At 56.6% G+C, this 21,301-nt stretch overlaps 5 protein-coding genes across 5 annotated transcripts; 3 read left to right on the top strand and 2 right to left on the bottom strand.

The window, feature by feature from the left end:
• The first annotated feature begins 1,856 nt into the window (after positions 1-1,856).
• Positions 1,857-3,147, top strand: N657DRAFT_603405 (lytic polysaccharide monooxygenase). The gene is made up of 2 exons (XM_062790145.1): positions 1,857-2,639; positions 2,719-3,147. The coding sequence occupies exons 1-2, from the start codon at positions 1,916-1,918 to the stop codon at positions 2,814-2,816; spliced, it is 822 nt and encodes a 273-aa protein (XP_062643863.1). The 5' UTR covers positions 1,857-1,915; the 3' UTR covers positions 2,817-3,147.
• A 1,707-nt stretch (positions 3,148-4,854) lies between these two features.
• Positions 4,855-5,619, bottom strand: N657DRAFT_649432 (uncharacterized protein). Its single transcript, XM_062793720.1, has 2 exons — positions 5,162-5,619; positions 4,855-5,063 (listed from the first exon to the last, which is right to left on the bottom strand). The coding sequence occupies exons 1-2, from the start codon at positions 5,264-5,266 to the stop codon at positions 4,947-4,949; spliced, it is 222 nt and encodes a 73-aa protein (XP_062643862.1). The 5' UTR covers positions 5,267-5,619; the 3' UTR covers positions 4,855-4,946.
• Positions 5,620-6,010: 391 nt separating this feature from the next.
• Positions 6,011-10,642, bottom strand: N657DRAFT_580460 (P-loop containing nucleoside triphosphate hydrolase protein; the record flags this gene model as incomplete). Its single annotated transcript, XM_062789461.1, has 4 exons — positions 6,011-6,341; positions 6,436-9,120; positions 9,170-9,854; positions 9,895-10,642. 4 exons carry the CDS (start codon positions 10,640-10,642, stop codon positions 6,011-6,013), a joined length of 4,449 nt encoding a protein of 1,482 aa, XP_062643861.1.
• A 505-nt stretch (positions 10,643-11,147) lies between these two features.
• N657DRAFT_625683 (ARM repeat-containing protein) lies at positions 11,148-19,476 on the top strand (the record flags this gene model as incomplete). Its single annotated transcript, XM_062790757.1, has 4 exons — positions 11,148-11,407; positions 11,467-13,550; positions 13,598-18,853; positions 18,928-19,476. Exons 1-4 carry the CDS (start codon positions 11,275-11,277, stop codon positions 19,474-19,476), a joined length of 8,022 nt encoding a protein of 2,673 aa, XP_062643860.1. The 5' UTR covers positions 11,148-11,274.
• Positions 19,477-19,757: 281 nt separating this feature from the next.
• On the top strand, positions 19,758-21,097 carry N657DRAFT_649428 (uncharacterized protein). Its single transcript, XM_062793719.1, has 4 exons — positions 19,758-20,079; positions 20,285-20,554; positions 20,699-20,849; positions 20,917-21,097. Coding segments are annotated over exons 1-4 (582 nt in total). The 5' UTR covers positions 19,758-20,077; the 3' UTR covers positions 21,076-21,097.
• The last annotated feature ends 204 nt before the right edge of the window (positions 21,098-21,301 follow it).

Here is a 21,301-nt window from a genome sequence, read left to right as displayed (position 1 = left end):
GCATTGCTGCAACTTGACGAGGATGCTTCACAGGCTGCAGCCAGGTTGTGGCTGCATCGCTCCCAAGAAGATGGCAGGACGGACAGCAATGACACCAGAGCCGCCAGAGCGTAACAGCAAACCCAACTCCATACTGGGTCAAACAAACAAGGCAATATCGCCCCGGCAGTCTCGCTGTCAATGACGACAAACTGTCCCACGGCAGTGGCCGATGACAATCATGGAGCAGTGCCAAAGGAAAAGAAGCATGACGCGGGTGGCTGCCGGTCACAAGAAAACGTCAAGCCGATCGCAGACCCAAACGACGGTGGATACGCCCAGGCCCTGGTTAGCAGTACCTTGTTTTCTGTGGCGTCTGAACCTCGAGCTAAACATCATCAAACCATTACAGGCTCATTGGCCGCGTAGACCTTTGCTTCGACTGTGCAGCGGACCTCTCGAAACAAGCAACAAGAGAGACAGGCCAAATGAAGGTTCTCGAGGAATACCTGCCCGGGGAGCGACCGCCACCGACACCAACATCCCGCTTCGACCCCATAAAAACATTCCATTTCCCGCACAAAGTGCGCTGCGGACGTGTCTACCCAGCGTGAGGGAGATCATTGAGATGATTGAGGGGCTCGATCATTACTCCGCACCCGCTAATCTGAGCGCACAATCACGAGCCGCCCAGACGAAGATCGCCTTGGAGGCTTTGAAGTCGGTACCGCTGAAGTCAATCAAGTCTTCGGAAGATGTGAGGTCACCATATATCGGTACCATCACCGCCTTACCCCCTGGCTGCAACTCGATAATCCTCTCGAAGCTTGCCAGGAATCCCGTTTCTCAGAAACTCCTTTCGCTGGACTACGGAATGGACTCGGAGGCGGAGTTACAGGAAGATGAGGTCGAAGACGTGGATGAATCAGATGACTTGGATGACGAGGAGGTGGAGGGGACGCATTGGTATTCAGGGGATCTACAGCCACCCCAAACCGCTGAGACAGCCAAAACAGCCGAACCGCCTACTCCACACACGCAACGGCGAGAAACACTGGCAAGGCTTCCCTTGTTAGATCACTCAGGATTCCCTGATTACCATCTCTCACCCAAATTCCATCTTGGTTTCACGGCTGGGACCACGCGCATAAGTTGCTGGCAGAATGAAAGGCTTAGACTGAGGATCTACGCAAGGCAGACGAGCTGAAGGACTCTTCCAGAGCAGAGCATGTGGCAAAGCGGAGCAAGAGGAGGCGGAGTTGAGTTCATGTTTTGCGAACCTGCTAGCAGAAGCTCAAGCAAGTGCAAGAAGACACTAAGTGGAAACAGGAAAACTGAGAAGTCGCAGCTCTAAGGGCCAAAGGAGCAGAGATCAAGCATGGCAGGGATATCAGCTTTTTTCTCTCCATCACATTTACGTTGAGTTCATCATGTTTATTTCCAATGGAGGCCGCGGCCTCTCGGTATTTACCAAAGGGAAGGAAAGGGAATTCAGAGCTACCATGGGTTCCAGGCCCGCTCGCTTCCCCGTTTCTGGTTGGACGGCTGATCTCTATCAATCACCGACTGGAAGAAGAGACTCTCCTTCACGAGAAGGCAGAAGGTTTCGTGTATCATTGGAGAACCTGAGAAGACAATGAACGGGCTAACATCTGCCCTCTGCTTACGCCTGTTTAATTTAAAGCCCCGGCGTGTGCCCACTTCGGCGCATATCTTGCATCTCTTGAGTTGGGTTACATGCTAATATAGCCGGGTTCGAGCCAAAATCAGAGAAGGGGAGCCGGCTTGTCCGCCCTGCGATTTCAAAACCTTCCCCCTGACCTACAACTCAGCCTGTAGGCACCGAGACAACTTATTTTGGGATCCCTGCGGCCATTCTGCAACATGTCCCTCGTCTTCATCCACTTCATTATATCCCTGCTGCTCTCAGCAACCCATGGGCACGGCGGGGTGTGGAATTATTCGATTGCAGGCGACTGGCGACCTGGGTAAGTACAACACATCTGAATGTCGTCCAGTCGCCTTCATGAATGGGTTCAAGCTGGACCAGTTAAGATTGGCATTCGACCTGAGCGTGGAAGCCCCGATTGATAAAACCCCGTGTAACTATAGATTCTTCCCCTATTATCCCGCCGAGGGGCAATCATCCATCCAACGACACTGGATTGACTTCAGCCCCATCGTCGACAGCGAGCACGCCACGCTGGTCTGCAACAACCCCGGCAGCTATGCCGAAGAGTACGCAACCATCGACGCCGGCGCCGAGATCAAAGCATACTTCAGAGGATGGCCTCACGATATTGGCGCCGTCGTTGTGTGGATTGCGTACTGCGGCCCGGAACCGACGGCCTGTTCGTCTTTCAACGGCACCGGCAGACACTGGTTCAAGATTGACCAAGCCAGCCTGTTGTCGGGCACGGTCCGAGACGGGGTGTGGGCGCAGAAGAGGTTGATTGCCGACAATTACACCTGGACCGCGACAATCCCGGAAAGGCTCAAGGGAGGCGCATACCTGATCAGACACGAACTTATCTCGCTACATGTGCCATTCACTCCAGAATTCTATCCTGAATGTGCGCACTTGAATGTGGTTAGTTCTTGGGACGAGACCCCCGGCGAGGAGTATCTGGCATCTATCCCTGGAGTTTGGTCGAAAGACGGTGAGAGAGAACACTCCCGTTGCCCTAATCAGGGTGCGGTTGCGTCAAAGCGTCGACTAGTACTGATGTGCTATGCCAGATCCTGAACTTCATCTCAATATCTACGAGGAGCCAACTTCAAACCGGACAGAGTGGGCAGTCCCTGGGCCTCCAGTCTGGAGAGGATCTGGGGAATAACTCGGAGGCGGCCGCATTGTACGTAGCAGCAGCAGGCAGGGAGCACCGTATGTTACGGCAGACCAGACTCCCTTATGCATGGAGAAGCAATGCGGGCGTGTTGTATTGCGAAGCGTTAATCTCGGCGGTTCACGTTACCCTCTTGAAGACATCTGGATGGTGGAAGACTTAAGCGATATTAGAGCAACAGAATCAGATCTTGGGAGAACAGAGCTTGCTGGTTAAGGCGGACAATCAACATGCTTTCACATGGTCTCTATGCAAGTCCCAGGGTTGAGGCCCATTATTTGTATGTCATATTGACCTATCTGAGCTTGCTGAGATATCAGGTATCTTGGGGAACCTGTCCCGTGTTCTGTTGCCTGCTAACCTTCCCTACGCCCTTGCCATAGCAACCGAGTCCATTCATGTCCATTCTTTCCAGCTGACTTCCCAAATTGATTCCTGGTGTCCAACCCTGACTTCCCAGAGTCCACTCCAGCCCTTCTACCAAAAGCGTTGCCTCCAGGGCCACTGTCGATAGGTCGGTACCAGGACACTGTCCTCAACACGTAGAGAGTGAAGAATACTGAGACTCTTCTACCCCGGGCAGACGTATATCCTCCGGCGGACTTGTTCCCTGTGACACATGCAGAGGGTACCGTTTCTCTTGAAAAATAGTCATGATGCTGAGCCAGTCCTGCTATCGGAGCGGGGTGTGGACCTCGACCACGTCCGAACAGAACAATTCGATGGCGCGGTCCATCTCCTGGCTGAGAGGATGTCCAGATGTTGGAAGACTTGATCCTCTTGCCGGCAACCGGGGTTGCGCTCCTCCCAGTCCAAGCAGTTGGCTATGAACTGGCTATGTTCGTCAAAGAGCCACTGAAGCCGCCAGGCGAGGTAGCGCTCGATGTGGCACCGGACCGTCTCGTCGAGCAGTTCGATCTCAGGGTACCAGTTGCCCCTCTCGGGACCTTGCGCTTGGAATAACAGGAAGATTTCCTGCCAGCGATCAGCTACCGGGTCGACCATGTTTGCTAGGTGCCGTGCACATGGTGCTGGGATATAAACGTAGTGGACGTTTGAGGCAACCATTGTTTTGTGTGTGCAGGCGCAGCTTCCCGGAATTCAGCACTCCAGGGGCGCTCGTCAAGGAACCGGTGGTCGGAACACGCTCGGCGTTACAGCCGTTATTCGCCGGCCCTCCATAGTTGAAGACGAGCTGAATGGGAACACATGCTGTCCCTGTGAGGCGTAGTACTGCGGATGGTTGTATGGGCCTGACGCTTGGTTTGGTGTCGGAGGAAGCAGGTGGGTTGGCGAAGCAGTATATCGACCGACGCCTTTCCAAGTCGGCGGTGGCTGGGCTAAGTGAGGAGAAGAATTGACAAGGTGAAGATTGGTTATCGGCAAGCAGTGTCCATTACTTGATTTAGGACTGTTGAATAGAGGGGAGGATCTGGACGAAGAGTAAATAGAAACAAGTCCTCCAGAGTTCAAAAGACGCTGGTGCGAATTAATGATGGCTAGAAGCAGCTTGGTGCACAAAGAAACATCATCCACCCGCGGTGAACAGGCGGGAGCATTATTGGAAAAGACGGCGCGTCGAGTTCACCTTGAAATGTTAAGCTTGTGGACCGAGCCGAGGTTATAGCTGGAACGCAATGTCTGGTGGTGGCTTGATCCGCCTAGAGGAGTTCGAGGGAATCCCAGGATGATTTTCAGGCCTACATCCGGTCTAATATCGGCCCAGTCGGTTTCTGAGAGGTAGCCAGTGACTCGGAATGTTCCGTCTTATAGGCGCGTTGGTGTAGAGGCACTAAGGATAGACGAAATATCTGAGTCGAAGAGCTGGTACCTTACATGTAGATGCCATGCTGCGTTGCAATCGAACTGCGACGTATTAGACGTTCCACTACTTCGCAACTATTCCCAAGTACTCCCGCTTGATCCCCTAGTGAAATAATCACATCATGATCGCTTCATGCGAAAACTCGTCCCGCAAAGCCAAAGCAGAATCGTCATTTATCCCCTACATACAACGCACATCCAGTCCCCTGTCGCGTCCATCTGAGAAACCATTCTAGCACCTCTTCAATCACTGCATCCGACTGAACAAACCCCATCCTCCTCAATAGCCTTCGGACCTTAGCACAGCCGGAAGTTGCAGCGCCCATCGCAGCACGAGAACCCGCAATAGTGGTTGAGGCCGCCGCCGCGCAGGGCCATGTCATCCTGTTCCATCATCGGACGAGGCTCGGACGTCTGTTTGCACAAGTTAGTAATCCTTAAAGTCATTTCCCGAATAGCAAATCATGATGTATGGAACTCATAGGTCTCGGGAAATACTGCTAACTACTCACCGGCTGTTTCGTGACGACGACCTTCGCGCTGGGCTCGGCCTGGAGCTGTGCGGGGTTGGCAGCCTCCATGGGCGGCTGCAGCTTGGGTCCGGCGGCGGTAGGCATCGTGGCTCGTGGCTTTTCTTTTCTTGCCGGTAAACTCGAGGAAACTCGATTGATGGAATGCAAAAGGCTTAGTGGATGGTGACTGTTGCAATCGGTAAAATGAGCGGTTATCCCGGGCTGACGAAAACAAGCTGGAAACCCGGAGGTTGAAATAGAGTTGCGGTGTGAGACGGGCGTTTCCAAGTTTAAGCGCCACGAAGATCAACTCGCAGAGGGGAGGCTGGAGCTGACTTGCGCGTGTGACGCACCCCACCTGAGATTGGCAGGAGCCCGGCTTGGCTGCGTGACTTCAATGCGGAAGACACGATAGCGCCGTGAGGTTATACCCGTCTCGGATATTCGAGCATTTTCTTCAGCTGAAAGTCTCATCAAATCCATTGGGAAGACCTCAGCCCCGTCAACGTTATTACGCGCCGTATCAGTCAGTCACAACACCCACTTATCAGGTATCACATCGTTATGTTGTGATTAATGGGAGATCACAGGGTTAGGGTCTATGGAGCGGAAACTACACAACTCTGACTTGCTTGTCAAGCGCCATGCATCCAAGCATGCGACCTACCCCAACGATGACCCTGGATGGAACTTGACCCAACCTTTTCATGCTCCTCTAGATCTATACCTCAATAAGCGACGTTGAGTTTTGTTCAACCACCATCAAGTCCACCAACAACCATAAAGCTCCCTCACCCAACCGCCCCTCCAATCACTCACGTCGGACTACAAGTGGCGACAAAAGCGCACCTAACGCTCCCCACCCGCACCCGCAGCAGCAGCAGCCCCCCTCAACCTATTCTCCTCCATCATGCCAAACACGCGCTGCCAGACCTCGAGCCAGCGCTCATGCTGCGCAGTCGGCAGCTTCCCGGGGTTCCTGAAGCGGCGTGCGAGCATCTCGCGGAGCCGGGCCCGCAATACTTTCACGACAAGCATCGTCTTCCAGTCGGGCACGGCAAACCGCGCGCGGTTGCCGTCCAGCACAAACACGCCCGAGTACATGTCTGCACGCACGTCGCCGCAGAGGAGGGTGATCGCGAAGGGGTCCGTCGCGGTGGTCTCGTGCGCGTTGTAGAACCTGTTTACATCAAATCCCTTTTAGATGAATGTTGCAGATACGGAGAGGGCGAGAATGGGAGTAAGAAAATCGAGGAGGGAGAAGGAGGGCTTACGCCTTGGATTGCATGATGTGGTAATAGCTCAGCCAGCGCAGTTCATTGTACCCCTTGTTCACGCTGCTGGGGTGCAGGCTGATGGACTGGTTGTTGCCGATGTTTCGCAGGCCCTTGCTTCCCGGGTCGCGGACGAGGAGTTTGGGGTAGAAGCTCCAGGCAATGACCGATTGCGCCACGACTTCGTTGCCGCTGTTAGTGTTGACGCGCTTGGGCACGTCAAAAAAGGCCTGGTGGCGGCGCCGTGGACCTCCAAAACGGAGCTTGTTGAGGGCCTGCCGCTCGTCCGCCGTGAGCTGCAGGAACCCCGAGTCGGCTACTGCGACGAGTAGCTGACCCTTGAGGTCTTCGATGTTGGCGAGGGTTTGAGGGGAGAGGAAATTCTTGCGGCAGAACTGGAACTCGGCGCCGCCGCCGGAAGCAGATTGACACACGCGCTTCCAGGCGTTGTAGGCATTGTAAACCGTCAGGAGATCCGAGTCGCCCTTGCGGAAGCCCCGCCGGACCGAATCGGCTTGGCTCCGCTGGCCGAAGGGGGCAACGAAGGGTGACTTGGACGAGAGAATAGCGGCCACGGTAATGGCCATGTCCAGGCACTTGAAGACAGCGCCAAGCAGGATGAGCTTGCCAAGAAAGACGTCGAGTGGCAGCCGAGCGAGCTGGAGACCAAGCGGTGTCAGTTCCTCAGTCGTGGCCGTCAAGGCGCGGACATCCACAAGAGCGTCGATGGCTCGGCGAATATTCTTTTGGGATGGCGGGTCCAGCGCCTGGGTCAGTGTCTCTTCAATGCCGCCAATCTTGCAGATCTTGACCCGGATGGCCAGGTCTTGCAGGGAAAGCCGGAGCATCTCCGGCGTCTGCTGGTCGTTCATGGCGTTGTCGTGCCTGTACTTGGTGAAGAGGTGGAAGCAAAGGCCCTCTTGGACACGGCCAGCACGACCGCGGCGCTGCTTCGCGTTGGCGCGGGAGATGAACGAGTCAATGAGGCGCGACAACTGCCGCCGCTCATCGAACCTCATCTCGCGATGCTTGCCCGTGTCGATGACGCACGTCACATCCGGAATGGTGATACCGGTTTCGGCAATGTTGGTGGCCAGCACGATCTTGCGCATGCCAGGCGGCGGGATGAGGAAAGCTGCTTCCTGCTCCTCGCTGGCGATGGACGAATGCATCGGATACACGAGCCAGCTATCGGCGAAGAATCGATCCCCGAGCAGCATGTCGTTGAGCGTCCGAATCTCGGCAATACCAGGCAAAAATACCAGGATAGCTTTGCTGTAGGAAACATAGTCGGGGTCCACGGCAATTTTCGAAATAAGCTGGACGATCAGGTCATATTCGATCCGGTACTGGTCCATCTGAGCGAGCGTGTTTCGGGTCCGTGCGGAATACTGTCTTAGTTCCTTGAGCAGTTCGGGCTTGGACGTCGTGTCAACCTCCGGCTCGATATCGTCATCTAGCTCGGTCAGCTTCTCTTGGTTGCGCTGGTCGACCGTGTAGCCTGTCAGCTCGATGGCATCCTCAAGGTATGCGACGCGGACAGGGAAAGTCCGTCCCGGGACAGTCAGGACGGGAGCGCCGCCAAGGTATTTGGAGAAGCGCTCAGCGTCGACTGTGGCCGACATAAGCACGACCTTCAAGTCCTTCCTCCGCAGGAGTAACTTTTTCAGCACAATGAGAAGGAAATCGCTGTCGATGGACCGCTCGTGAACCTCGTCAAGCACCAGATGGGTTATCTCATCGAGGTCGTTGGATCCTTCTAACATGCGCATGACGATTCCGGTCGTGGCGTAGACCAGTCGGGTTTCCCGCGTCGTGTTCGATTCGAGGCGGATCGAGTAGCCGACCAGTGAACGACTCGTGCCAAGGTCTGCCTTGCCCTCTCCAAGCTCCTCGCTCACACGGCGCGCCAGCGATATGGCAGAGATACGCCTCGGTTCTGTACAGTAAATCTTGCACGGTTTGCCCTGGAGCAGCTGGTGTTCAAGCAAGAATGAGGGCACCTGGGTACTCTTGCCGCATCCTGTCTCGCCACAGATGATAACCACCTGCTCCCTGTCGACGATATCCACGACCTGTTGCCGGAACTGCCACATGGGAAGCTGCATACGTGGTGCCAGCATTTGCTGATACTTGGGCGAGCTGCTCTTCTGCAGCCAGATATTTTGGTAGTATTGGGGGTCGTATGGTTGGCGCTTCGCGCGCTCTTGGTCGGATTGGTCCGAGTCCGTATGGTTCTTAGCCTGGCCCCGTCCCTTAAAGCCCTGCAGGAGCACTCCATCTTCCAACTCCTGCTCGACCCTCTTGCGCACAAGGTCTCGGAGATGCCTCAAAATGTTGCGGTCCTGCTCGTCGGCCTTGTTCTTCCTGGCCTCTGCAAACTCGGACCATAGGTCCTTCCAGGTTGGGGGTAGCCTGAGTGACACTTTCTCCTCCTTGGCCGAGAACCCGAAGATGCAAAAGAGAGCGGTCGTGGCGATGTAGGCCTCAGACTGCTTCGCGTCGGGCGTGGCAATGGCAACCATCTTGTAGACAAATTGAGTCGGCGAGGTAAACACTTCGAGCTCAGAAAACTCAGGGGCAACGGGAATCTCCTGCGGCTTCGACCATATGATGTTGACGGCGTGCCTGTTCGCGAAAGCGACATCAGACAGGAGATGATATGATATCCTCACAGAGGAGTCCCTACGCACTGTCAGCGCAAGCCGAGTCGCACGCAGGAAAAGATGCCAACCTTGAGCGGCAGGCCTCTTCCAAAGCCCGCATCGGGGTCACGCCGGTCCATTTTCCAAAGTCCCGGACAATAACCCTGGATCCGTCCGCTCCGCTTACCACCGTGTTGGTTTTGCCCGTCACAGGATCAACCTCGCTCACCGGCAAGCTTGAGAACAGGTCGGCCAATGCCTGGTCATCGTCCTCTTCTTCGATAATTTCGGCCGCAATCCGCTCAGCTTCTGCATTGATGTCATCGAAGTCGGTTGGCGCTGGTGGCGTCTTTGCGGCTGCCCTTTTCTTCTCCTCCGCCTTCGCGGCAGCATATTCCTTCTCCAGAACAATCCGTTTCTCTCTCCACTGTTGCTCGGCCACGTACTTGTCAAACAAAACGTCCTTTTCGACACGATCTATCTTTGCAAGCAGCAACGCTTCTTCCGGGTCATCCGAGTTTTGGGATTTATCCTGTGTACCCTTCCGCTTGGCCGTGTCCTGTCGCGGATACTGGATCGCAAACAGTTTCGTCTTTGCCTCGAGGTAGAATGGAAGCAGCTGGTCGGGTTCAATGTCCTCGTCGTATGTGACAGTCGGCCGCTTTGGCGAGGCTGCGTGTGACAGGTTCGCTGCGCCGCCTTTCCTCTTGGTTCGGGGCTCAAGTTCGAGAGGTGTTCCTGGTCTGGATGGCGAGTCTGCAGGAGTGTCTAAAGCTGTCAGCATGCGGAGAGAGTAACATCAGTTGGCGCATACCTGTCTGCGACTTCGAACCCGACTTACGCCCCGCGTAGTCTGGCAGTTCTTCCCTAGCGCACTCCCTCGCAAACCAGTCCAAGACCTCCTCGAAACCCCAAATGAAGTCGCTCCTCGAGTTGTATGGGATGTTGGGCGCAATATCCAAAACAAACTGCAATGCGGGCTGTATCCTGTCCTCGGGAAACCCAGAACCCTCCAACGTCTCTTGCAAGGTCCACAGCCTGATGATGAGGTCTTCCTCCGAGGGCAGCCTACTAGTTGCGCCCTCAGAAGAGACACTGGAGGCTGCAAATCGGCCTTCTGCCTGAATGAGACCCAGGATATGGTCCATCAGCTCCTGCGGCAGCCATTTCCTTGTGTTGATGCTCTCGGCAGCGGTCCGGAGCAGTCGGCGATCCGTCTCGAGGCGTGTCTTTTGTCTCTGAGCATCTCTTCTGACTTTTTGCGCGTACTTTTCGACCAGGAGCTGCAATTGCGACTCATCCAGCTGCCGCTCAAACTCTTCGGGGCTTAGCGACTGCGATGGCGCTTTCTCCTCTGTTTTGGTGTTGTCGGTGGCGGCCGTTTGGGTTGCGCCGTTGGTCAGGGGGGTCGCAGCGGTAGCATCAGTATTTACCTTGCCGGCCGGGACAGCCTCAGCTGTAGCTTCAGCGGGGTCGACTCGAGCCTTGGAAGCGACTGATGTGGTAGCAAACCCGCGCGCTGGGTTTGCTGCGGGCTTTTTCGTTTTCTTCTTACCGGCCATGATGATGCGATACTGCCCTGGCGGTTGGGATGTAAATGGCTTGTTGCTGGAGGAGGAAGAAAGACCGCCGAGGTTGAATCCATCCAGCACGACGTCAGGCTGGAGAAGCCCTGGAAAGAAAGACTGGAGGAGCTTTGAACACGACCGCCCGCCGTTTCAGGTGCTGAGCCCCACCTCGGTGGTTGGGGAGGCTCTGCTATCCGGACAATGCCAGCGCAAAGGAAGTCGATGCAATCGTGGACATGGCCCGGAAGTGAGAACAGCATTTCTTTGCTGATCTCTCGTAAAGAAGTGTCTAAATCTAAATTGAGTTAGTCCTGGGTAGGTGTGTTGCAAACGAATTCTTGAGCCCATGTGGAACGATGTTGGAGGGCTCGGAGGGCTATAAAACTGAATCATGATTTTTCTCATTAAATCCAATCCCGACGAGCAGTTCGCACAGTCCTTTTAACTGCCCGTCTGTGACAGATTTTGGGGCTCCAACAAACAGCCCACTTCACCGTGAGCCCGCCGAAAATCAACGTTCTGGAAGCATCACGGCCCAAACAAAACGGCCAGCACAAGAACGAGGCTGCGGGTTTCTGCCGCCTGACCATGTCATTACACGACCCCATACAAGGACTTGCAGGAAAATGACTGAAGCAACTGTCAACGGCAGCCCGGGCAACTTCGACCTCGAGCAGGCAAGAGCTGCACTGACCTCATCGTCGACCAGTGCGCGGACCGCCCAGTTGCGGGGCATTGACGAGAAGATCTCGCAGAAGTGTGGGTGCGCCCTGTTCCCCAGATAAAGCGCGAACTAACCAAGCTAACATCGCCCCTAGCTCTCGACCGGACGTCCACCCTCGGCGTCCTCAAGGTGCTCTTCTGGACCCATGCCTTCTACATCGACCGACCCTCTCGGCAAGCAGTCCAACGATGTCTCGTCTCGCTCTGCCAGATAGGTGATACCGATATCCTTACGCCCTTAGTCGCTGCAATCCGCCAGGAAACGCAAAAACAAGGAATTGCCCCGGACAGCGCATTCGTGCTGGTGGAATGGTGCAGCTTGTTGACTCAGAACTTTGCGGGGACACCGCTGTGGGACAAATTCGGCAAGGACATCGTGTCGGCAACCGCTGATGGCCTGGAAAAGTGTGTGCAGCCCGCGGCGAAGATCACTATCGGCAGTTCTGCGCTGGTCGTCACGAGAAGGGGCCTCCGGAAGCTGGCATCGGCGGACCTAAAGGCCGTCGATGCCGCAATTCAGTTCCTCACAGCAAAGGGAGCCCAGCCTGCTGCCAAGAACGCAGTATTACTTGGTGCCATAGCTGGTGTCTGCTCGCGCAAACCGGAGGCGAAGCCAGTCGTCGAGGGGCTGAAGAGTCAGTACTTCGCCTTCTACACCCGCGAGATTGTTGGATCGCGGACACCGGTCCCGCCCCACCTGGCAGACGGCCTCAGGGATTTCTTTTCTGCCTTCGCCTCTCCCGAAGACCTCGACAAGGAAATCTTCCCAGCGCTGGAGAAGGGCTTGCTGAGAGCCCCTGAGGTCGTGCTGAACGACCTGATTACGCCCTTGGTCCAGTCGCTGCCCGGATTCGATCTCTCCAAGGCGCTGACCGGGCGCTTTGTCAAGCCCCTTCTATCCAACATCAAGTCATCCAATGCTGCGATCCGCAGCGGTGCTGTGAACGCTTTCAGGGCGATTGCGTGCAAATGCCAAGACTTCGCCCTGCTGGAGACGGCCGCCGACGAAGTCCTTGGGCCACTGAAGTCCGGCAAGCTGGCCTCTGCTGACCACAGAGTCCTCCATTCCGAGATGCTCGTGGCTTTGCCTATCTCAACAGAGATTGCCATGAAAGTCGCTGACGGTCTTCCCGCCATAGTGGGCAAAGAGGCCAACGAGGCCGCTCTGAGCGCCGAGACGCTGGTTCTCAATGCCAGCACCGTCACTTTTATCCGCGGTGATGGGGTGCCGAAAACGCTTCTGGACACGTATGCGAAGGGTTTAGCGGACAAGAAGATTCCAGTGCGGCGAATCTGGATTCTCCGTGTGGCGGACTTACTGCGCAGCTTTGCTGATGATACTCAAGCAGACCTCCCGAAAGGGGCCGTGACCTTTGCGGAAACCGTCGTCCCACCACTTCTTTCCACATTCAACGAGGTCGTGGCGAACCCAACAGCCACGGCTCAGAGCGGACTCGTCACAGGTGCTCTGGTCGTCTGTGGTCTTGGACCCCTCCTCGGTCAACTCGACAGTGCCAGCATCCAGGCCCTGCTGAAGAAGGCCTCGATACAAAAGAACAGCTTGGCGATAGAGCCGAAGTCGTCGTATCTCCTCAACCAGCGGATATACAGCAAATTCTCTGAAGATGACCTCAAATGGTTCTGCCGTGCTCTCTCCGTAATTGTTCCCGCTCTCGTCTCGACCACCCCGGCGGTCAGGATGGCGTGGGCACAGGCCTACATCTACCTCATCTGCTCAGTCACCACTTCCCCTGCTGTGCGTCGGCTGGCCATCGACTCCCTATCCAACCTCTGTATTCATTCCGCAGGCGCTGAAGGGGTCTCAGTTGCATCCGAGGTTATCAATGGCATGTGGCACTGGATTGAAGCCACTGAAACGGCCGAGAAGGAGAGCGCGGCTGCGTTGGCAAAATCGGGCACCTCTAATCTGCACCTCGTCCTCCAGTCGATCTGTTTAAGCTCCAAGGAGTTTGCAGACCGAGCAGGTTCTGATCCAGACAAGGCCCAACTCGAAGCCCGGATGTGCTCCCTCCTGGTGCTTGCCAAGCCGCAGCTTATCCCGCGGGCGAACTGGATTGATCTCTGCTTGAGAGTAGGGTTAGATCCCGGTGAGCTGGCTAGGCAGCACGAGGAGCCCTTGATCCAGGAGATCGTCGCGCGCACTCTGTTCGAGCAGAAGGTAACTCCTCTCTCCTCCCTCTTAATGAATGACGCTAACAGACGCAGTTGGAATCTGTCAAGTCAGCAGCTTACAGCGCGGCCGCCGAACTTGTATTTGTCGCCCCCGAGTCTATGACTTCACGCATTGTTGCCCTCATCCAACAAAATCTGGACGCATCCCAGCTACAGTCGATTGGCCCTCTGGAGGCCGCCATCTTCCGCACTCCGGAAGGGACGGCATTCGTCGATGTTTTGGCCAAGAAGCAGAACGCGGTCCCAAATAAGAACGTCAAGGACTATGACACGCTGAAATGGGAGGAGGAACTCAGAGCACAATTGGCAGCGAAGAAGGGTACGCAGAAGAAGCTCACGGCGGATGAAACGGCAAAGGTCAATGCCCAGCTTAAGAAGGAAGCCGAGATTCGCGAGAATGTCCGGCAGGTCGCGGCCAAGTTGTTGCGCGGCTTCGGCATTGTCAAGGCTCTTGCTACTGGTCCGCCCAGTAACGCCAGCCGCTGGATTGGTGCCGCTGTTCAGACTACTCTGGCTGCCATCGATGCGGGCGCCTCTTTGATCACAGGCGACACTGGGCCCATGGCGTTTATCTCTTGCGCTGACCAAGTCACTTCGCGTCTCGGAACGGTTCGCCCGTTTATCAGCGTCGCCACGCTCCGAGCCCACGAGGTTTCCGCCCTTCCTCACCACCTGACACAGGAGCCATTCGAGGATCTCGTTACAAGAGTGCTCTACCGCCTGCGCTTTGCGGGAGAACAGCGGGCTTTTGACACCGTCACGCTCATCTACATCCTCCCCCTTGTTCTGCTCGTTCTCGAGAAGGGGGGCTTCGGTGCCAACGCCGATGACAAGGACGCCCAGCTGGTCCTCGCCATCGAGATCCTCTCCTTCCACACAGATGCAGCGGCAGATGATGCGATCCCTCGGGGCGAGATCCTGTCCGCCCTCATCTTGTCGATGCAAAGATACAGCCAACACTACAAGATTCTCAAAGACTGCTTTTCTGACATGGTCCGTTGCGTTGCTCCGAACATGATCCCTGAAGAGATTGCCGTCCTCGCCGGCGGCACCATTGTGCCTCAGGCCAGCGTGCGGACCGCGGTGCTACAAGCAATCAGCGCGGAGGTCGACATGAGCGACGTCGGCGTGTCAGAGGAAATCTGGCTGGCCTGCCACGATGATATCGAAGAAAACGTCGATCTTGGTCGGGAGATCTGGGAGGAGAGCGAATTCCAGACCTCTGAGCAACTTTCTCACAGAATGTTACCTTATCTCCAGAGCAAGGACGCCCAGCTCCGTCGCGCTGCCGCAAAGTCGCTCGCCGAGTCATCCAGCCAGCATCCTGCCGTCATTGCTTCAGTTCTCGAGGAGCTCCGGGCGTCGTACGTCGAACTCGCCAAGCCGCGAGTCCAAGAGCTTGACGAGTTCGGCATGCCCAAGAAGATGGACCTGTCAGACCCCTGGGAGGCGCGGCAAGGGATTGCCCTCGCCTTCAAGCAACTTGCTCCTCATTTGGAAAAGCCGCAGCTCGAACCCTTCTTCGAGTTCCTCATCGAGCAGGGTCCGCTTGGAGACCAGAACGCAGCGGTGCGTGCGGAAATGCTCGACGCAGCTAACACGACCATTGAGGTGCACGGAAAGAGCATCCTCGATCGGTTGATGAAGACGTTCGAAAAGACCCTGGAGGCGCCTGACAAGAACTCTCAGGCGGCTGACCGCGTCAACGAGGCCGTCATCATTATGTATGGTGCACTCGCGCGGCATCTGAAGCCTGGAGACAAAAAGATCCCTGTTGTCATCGAGCGACTGCTCGCAACGCTGAGCACGCCGTCCGAGGCAGTCCAATACGCCGTTGCAGAGTGCCTTCCGCCGCTTGTCCGGACTTGCGGTGACAAGTCGTCCAAGTACTTTGATCAGGTCCTCGAGACAATGCTCACATCCAAGAAGTATTCTGAGCAACGCGGCGCCGCTTACGGCTTGGCCGGTCTTGTGATGGGCAGAGGCATCAGCGTCCTGAGGGAGTACCGCATCATGATCACGCTCAACAGCGCTCTGGAGAACAAAAAGGAGACCCATCAGCGTGAGTCGGCCATGCTTGCCTATGAGCTCCTGGCGTCCATACTCGGCCGCCTTTTCGAGCCGTATGTCATTCAGATCGTGCCACAGCTGCTTGCGGGCTTTGGCGACGGTAACGCCGACGTGCGGGATGCTTCCCTGGCAGCGGCCAAGGCATGCTTTGCCTCTCTGAGCTCGTATGGTGTTAAGAAGATCTTACCGACACTCCTCGACGGCCTGGAGGAAGACCAATGGCGCAGCAAGAAGGGCGCGTGTGACACGCTCGGTGCAATGGCTTATCTCGACCCTCAGCAGCTTGCTCAGAGCTTGCCCGAAATCATCCCACCCCTGACGGCTGTTTTGAACGACAGTCACAAGGAGGTGCGCGCGGCCGCCAACAAGAGCCTGAAGAGGTTCGGCGAGGTCATCACCAACCCGGAAATCAAGGGTCTTGTAGATATCCTGCTCAAGGCGCTCAGCGACCCGACAAAATACACAGACGAGGCTCTCGACTCGCTCATCAAGGTTCAGTTCGTGCACTACCTCGACGCGCCGTCGCTGGCTCTGGTCAGCCGCATTCTGCAACGTGGATTGAGCGACCGCTCCAACACCAAGCGCAAGGCATCGCAAGTCATCGGCAGCTTGGCTCATCTCACGGAGCGCAAGGATCTTGTTGCACATCTGCCAGTCCTTGTAGCAGGCCTCAAGACCGCTGTCGTCGACCCAGTGCCAACGACCCGTGCCACAGCTTCTCGCGCCCTCGGCTCTCTTGTGGAGAAGCTGGGCGAGGATGCGCTGCCGGATCTGATTCCCGGTCTCATGCAGACCCTCAAGTCCGAGACTGGCGCTGGCGACAGACTGGGTTCTGCCCAAGCACTCAGCGAGGTCCTCGCCGGTCTGGGCACGTCGAGACTCGAGGAGACGCTCCCGACCATACTGCAGAACGTCGAGTCGCCCAAGGCCTCGGTTCGCGAGGGCTTCATGTCGCTCTTCATCTTCTTGCCCGTCTGCTTCGGCAACAGCTTCGCCAACTACCTTGGCAAGATTATCCCGCCTATCTTGTCAGGTCTCGCCGACGACGTCGAGGCCATCCGCGACACGGCTCTGCGGGCTGGCCGGCTGCTGGTCAAGAACTTTGCCGTGCGTGCCGTCGACTTGCTTCTCCCAGAGCTGGAGCGCGGTATGGCCGATGACAGCTATCGCATTCGTCTCAGCTCCGTGGAGTTGGTGGGCGACCTGCTCTTCAACCTTGCAGGCATCAAGGCGAATGTGGAAGGGGAAGAGGAGGACCAGGATGTCACGAAGGAAGCCGGTGCGTCTCTTCGCGAGATTCTTGGAGAGGAGAAGCGGAACAAGATCCTTTCGGCCTTGTATGTCTGCCGCTGCGATACTGCCGGTGCTGTACGCGCTGCCGCGGTCAGTGTCTGGAAAGCCCTGGTTCACAGTCCGCGGGCTCTCAAGGAGCTTGTGCCTACTCTCACCCAGCTCATCATCCGGCGGCTGGGCAGTTCCAACATGGAGCACAAGGTCATTGCAAGCAATGCCCTCGGCGAGCTCATCCGCAAGGCGGGCGACGGTGTCTTGGCTACCTTGCTCCCCACACTCGAGGAAGGCTTGCAGACGTCGCGCGATGTGGACGCTAGGCAGGGTATCTGCCTCGCGCTCAAGGAGCTCATTTCGTCTGCCTCTCCGGAGGCGCTCGAAGACCACGAGAAGACGCTCATCTCAGTCGTTCGCACTGCTCTTACCGATTCGGACGCCGATGTCCGCGAGGCCGCGGCCGAGGCTTTTGACTCGCTGCAGCAGATCCTCGGCAAGCGGGCCGTAGACCAAGTCCTACCCTACCTCCTCAACCTGCTTCGTTCCGAGGAGGAGGCGAACAACGCGCTCGCCGCTCTCCTTACGCTGCTTACCGAGACTACTCGCTCCAACATCATCCTGCCGAACCTCATCCCTACCCTCATTACGCCTCCTATCTCAGCCTTCAATGCCAAGGCATTGGCTTCGCTGTCCAAGGTGGCCGGTGCTGCTATGAACCGCCGGCTGCCCAACATCATCAACTCGCTCATGGACAACATTGTCAACTGTGCCGAGGATGAGCTACGGGAAGATCTCGATGCCTCATTCGACACCGTCATTTTGTCTATTGACGAGTACGATGGCTTGAATGTGGTCATGAACGTGCTGCTGCAGCTCCTCAAGCACGAGGATCACCGCAAGAGAGCTTCTACGGGCCAGCATCTCGCCAAGTTCTTTGCGGCTGCCGATGTGGACTACTCGCGATACAACCAGGACATTGTCCGCGCCCTGCTGCTTTCGTTTGATGACAAAGACGTGGAGGTTGTCAAGGCGGCGTGGAGTGCGCTGCACGAGTTCACCAAGCGGCTCAAAAAGGAAGAGATGGAGGCGCTGGTACAATCGACACGGCAGACGCTCCTGCAAGTTGGTGTTGCCGGCCACAACCTGGCAGGCTTCGAGCTCCCGAAGGGTATCAACGCTATCCTGCCCATCTTCCTTCAGGGCCTCATGAACGGCACGCCGGATCAGAGGGTCTCGGCCGCCTTGGCAATCTCCGATATTGTCGACAGGACCGGCGAGGACTCGCTCAAACCATTCGTCACGCAGATTACTGGTCCGCTCATTCGTGTGGTTTCGGAGCGCTCTACGGAGGTCAAGTCGGCCATCCTTCTTACTCTGAACAACCTGCTGGAGAAGATGCCCACGGCGCTCAAGCCCTTTCTGCCGCAACTGCAGCGTACATTCGCCAAGTCGCTGGCCGACACCTCGAGCGATGTCCTGCGGAGCCGTGCTGCCCGGGCTTTGGGCACGCTCATCAAGTTTACACCGCGTGTTGATCCGCTTATTGCTGAGCTGGTCACGGGCTCCAAGACGACGGACGCCGGCGTCAAGACGGCCATGCTCAAGGCGTTGTACGAGGTTATCAGCAAGGCGGGCGCCAACATGGGCGAGAGCTCCCGCATCGCTGTCCTGGGCCTGATCGACACCGAGACGGATGAGCGTGATAACGCGATGACAATCACCTATGCCAAGCTGTTTGGCGCGCTGGTCAAGAACGTTTCAGCGGATGTGGCTACAAGCCTGCTGAAGAACCGAGTGATGACGCGCGACTTTAGCAATTCGAGTATCCTGGCGTTGAACGCGGTACTGCTTGAGAGCCCGAGTACCCTTCTGGAGTCACCCCTGGCGGACGACTTGCCGGATCTTCTCTGCCAAGGGATGGAGAGCAAAGATGTGAGTCCTCTTCCCCTCCATTAGTTTTCCCACCAGGTCTTTCACAGCGTTACTAATGCATATTTATTCCACAGCCGTTCATCGTAGACAACTTCATTGTCGCGACAGGCAAGTACCTCCTCAGCGACGCGCCCAAGTCTTTCGAAGCCACCAAGCCTATCTTCGCGACTCTCGCCAAGATCATCCCGCCCGGCGGGCCGACCGACTCGCGTCGCCTGGCCCTCGTCACGGTGCGGACGCTGGCGCGCACGCACCCGGACATGGCCCGCCCCCATTTGGGCCTACTCGCGCCGCCGGTGTTTGCCTCGGTGCGCGACATGGTGATACCCGTCAAGTTGGCGGCCGAGGCGGCGTTTGTGCAGCTATTTGCCGTGGCCGACGAGGAAAGCAAGGTGTTTGACAAGTGGATTGCGGGGGCGGACTTCTTGCAGGCCAATGTCAAGCGGAGTATGCAGGACTACTTTAAGCGGGTTGCGCTGAGGCTGGGCGCGCAGGTTAGGGAGAGGCGGGAGGCGGAGGGAGGGGTTGGTGGGTTGGGGCTGTCGAATGATGAGGCGGAGGATGAGAAGGAGATTATGGCTGTCGGGAAGGTCGATGTTGGGGCGGATGTTTTTACTGAGTGAGATGAAGTCGGGAGGAAGGTGATTGTTTACGGATTGACTGTTGTTAGAAAGCTGAAAATGTAATTGTTGATAGAATTGTTTGGGCTGTGATATCGAAGGAGGACTATGCTTCGCAGAGTGCGAATCCTTACGAGCCACCTTGAGGTCTTGCAATGACGGGCGCGAACCTCAAAAGTGCCTGAGCCCGCTCATGAAAATCGAGGAAGCTGAACCTCCAAGTGCAGGCGATGCGTCCGAACGCCCTCCTCGCCGAGCGAAAGCTGGATACCTGCAGAACCAGCTAACCACGCACCTAACAGCTGAAAACCAAGTTCCGTTCAAGGGTCCCTCGGAGCCTGCACGTATTTGACCACGCCGAAGAGTCACGCCGGATGAAACCGACCGGGCAGTGTTTGGAAAGGCCCACATGCGAACAACGAAACGGCACGTGCGAGGGCGCATGACCGCCTAACCCTCGCCAATCGTAATCGGCTCTCAGCCCCACTCCCGAAACCCACAAACTGTTGCTCGAGAAATTCTGACGGCGAACTTCCCCTCAACGGAAATCCCAAACCCATCGATAACCTCGACTACTAACCATCTACAGCATCAATCAGTCAAGATGTGAGTGCCCCGAGCATCTCCCCGTCGATAAAGCATCAAAAGAGGATTTTTTTGCGATGGATTTGCGGTTGGCCCAGTGCAAGAGATTCGAACCCGACATACAATGACAAAACATCCATGACGACTTGAACAATCGACACCATCGAACACTCCAGCATCGAATCTCGAGTTCTCTTGAATGCTGACTTCTTTTGCCCGGTTGTAGGGTTAACCTGAGGACCCAGAAGCGGCTGGCGTCGTCCGTGCTGGGCTGCGGCCAGCGCAAGATCTGGCTCGACCCCAATGAGGTGTCCGAGATCTCCAACGCCAACTCCCGCCAGACGATCCGCAAGCTCGTTGCCGATGGCCTCATCATTAAGAAGCCCGTCACCATGCACTCGCGCTCGCGCGCCCGCGAGTTGAACCTCGCCCGCCGGATCGGCCGCCACCGCGGCTTCGGTAAGCGCAAGGGTACCGCCGATGCCCGTATGCCCGAGTATGTGCCACCACCACCACCACCATCACCATCACCCACACCGCCCCGAGTTTGGATGCCGAATATACAACGAGTCCATTGCTTGGGTGGTTCATAGTGGATCGGGAAAGCCGGGGGATTGCGGCGTACTGACACCGGATACAGACAGGTTCTGTGGATGCGCCGCCAGCGGGTCCTCCGCCGCCTGCTCGTCAAGTACCGCGCCAGCGGCAAGATCGACAAGCACCTCTACCACGAGCTGTACCACCTCGCCAAGGGTAACACTTTTAAGCACAAGCGGGCGCTCGTTGAGCACGTATGTCATTAAAGAGACGTCTGGGCTGGTTGGCGTGTGTCATGGGCGCTGACAACCCGTTCTGCAGATCCACCGTGCCAAGGCTGAGAAGGCGCGCGAGAGGCAGATCAAGGAGGAGATGGACGCCAAGCGGGCGCGGACCAAGGCTGCTCGCGAGCGCAAGCTGGAGAGGCAGACGGCGAAGCGGAACGCGATGCTGGGCGAGCTCGAGGAGGAATCCAAGTAGACTGTTTTCATCTCAGGGACGATGTGAAATATGGACCAACATGGATTTTTCTCGGCGGCCTTGCATTCGGAGTAATGGGTTGGGCTTCTTTCTGGGCAACGCTTTCTCTATCACACATCTCGGCTCCTGCACACATCGTGGTCTGGCCGTTTCTGGCCGAGTGCTCTCTCTTTTGAGTGAAGCGGCGCCGTCTCTAGATTTGGGACGTTCTGGCTTGCATGTATGG

The sequence above is a fragment of the Parathielavia appendiculata genome (genome assembly GCF_033297405.1).
Source record: "Parathielavia appendiculata strain CBS 731.68 unplaced genomic scaffold N657scaffold_19, whole genome shotgun sequence".
In the NCBI taxonomy this organism is placed as follows: Eukaryota; Fungi; Ascomycota; class Sordariomycetes; order Sordariales; family Chaetomiaceae; genus Parathielavia; species Parathielavia appendiculata.
The sequence above is the reverse complement of the archived record's forward strand: the minus strand, read 5'-3'. Positions and strand labels throughout refer to the sequence as shown.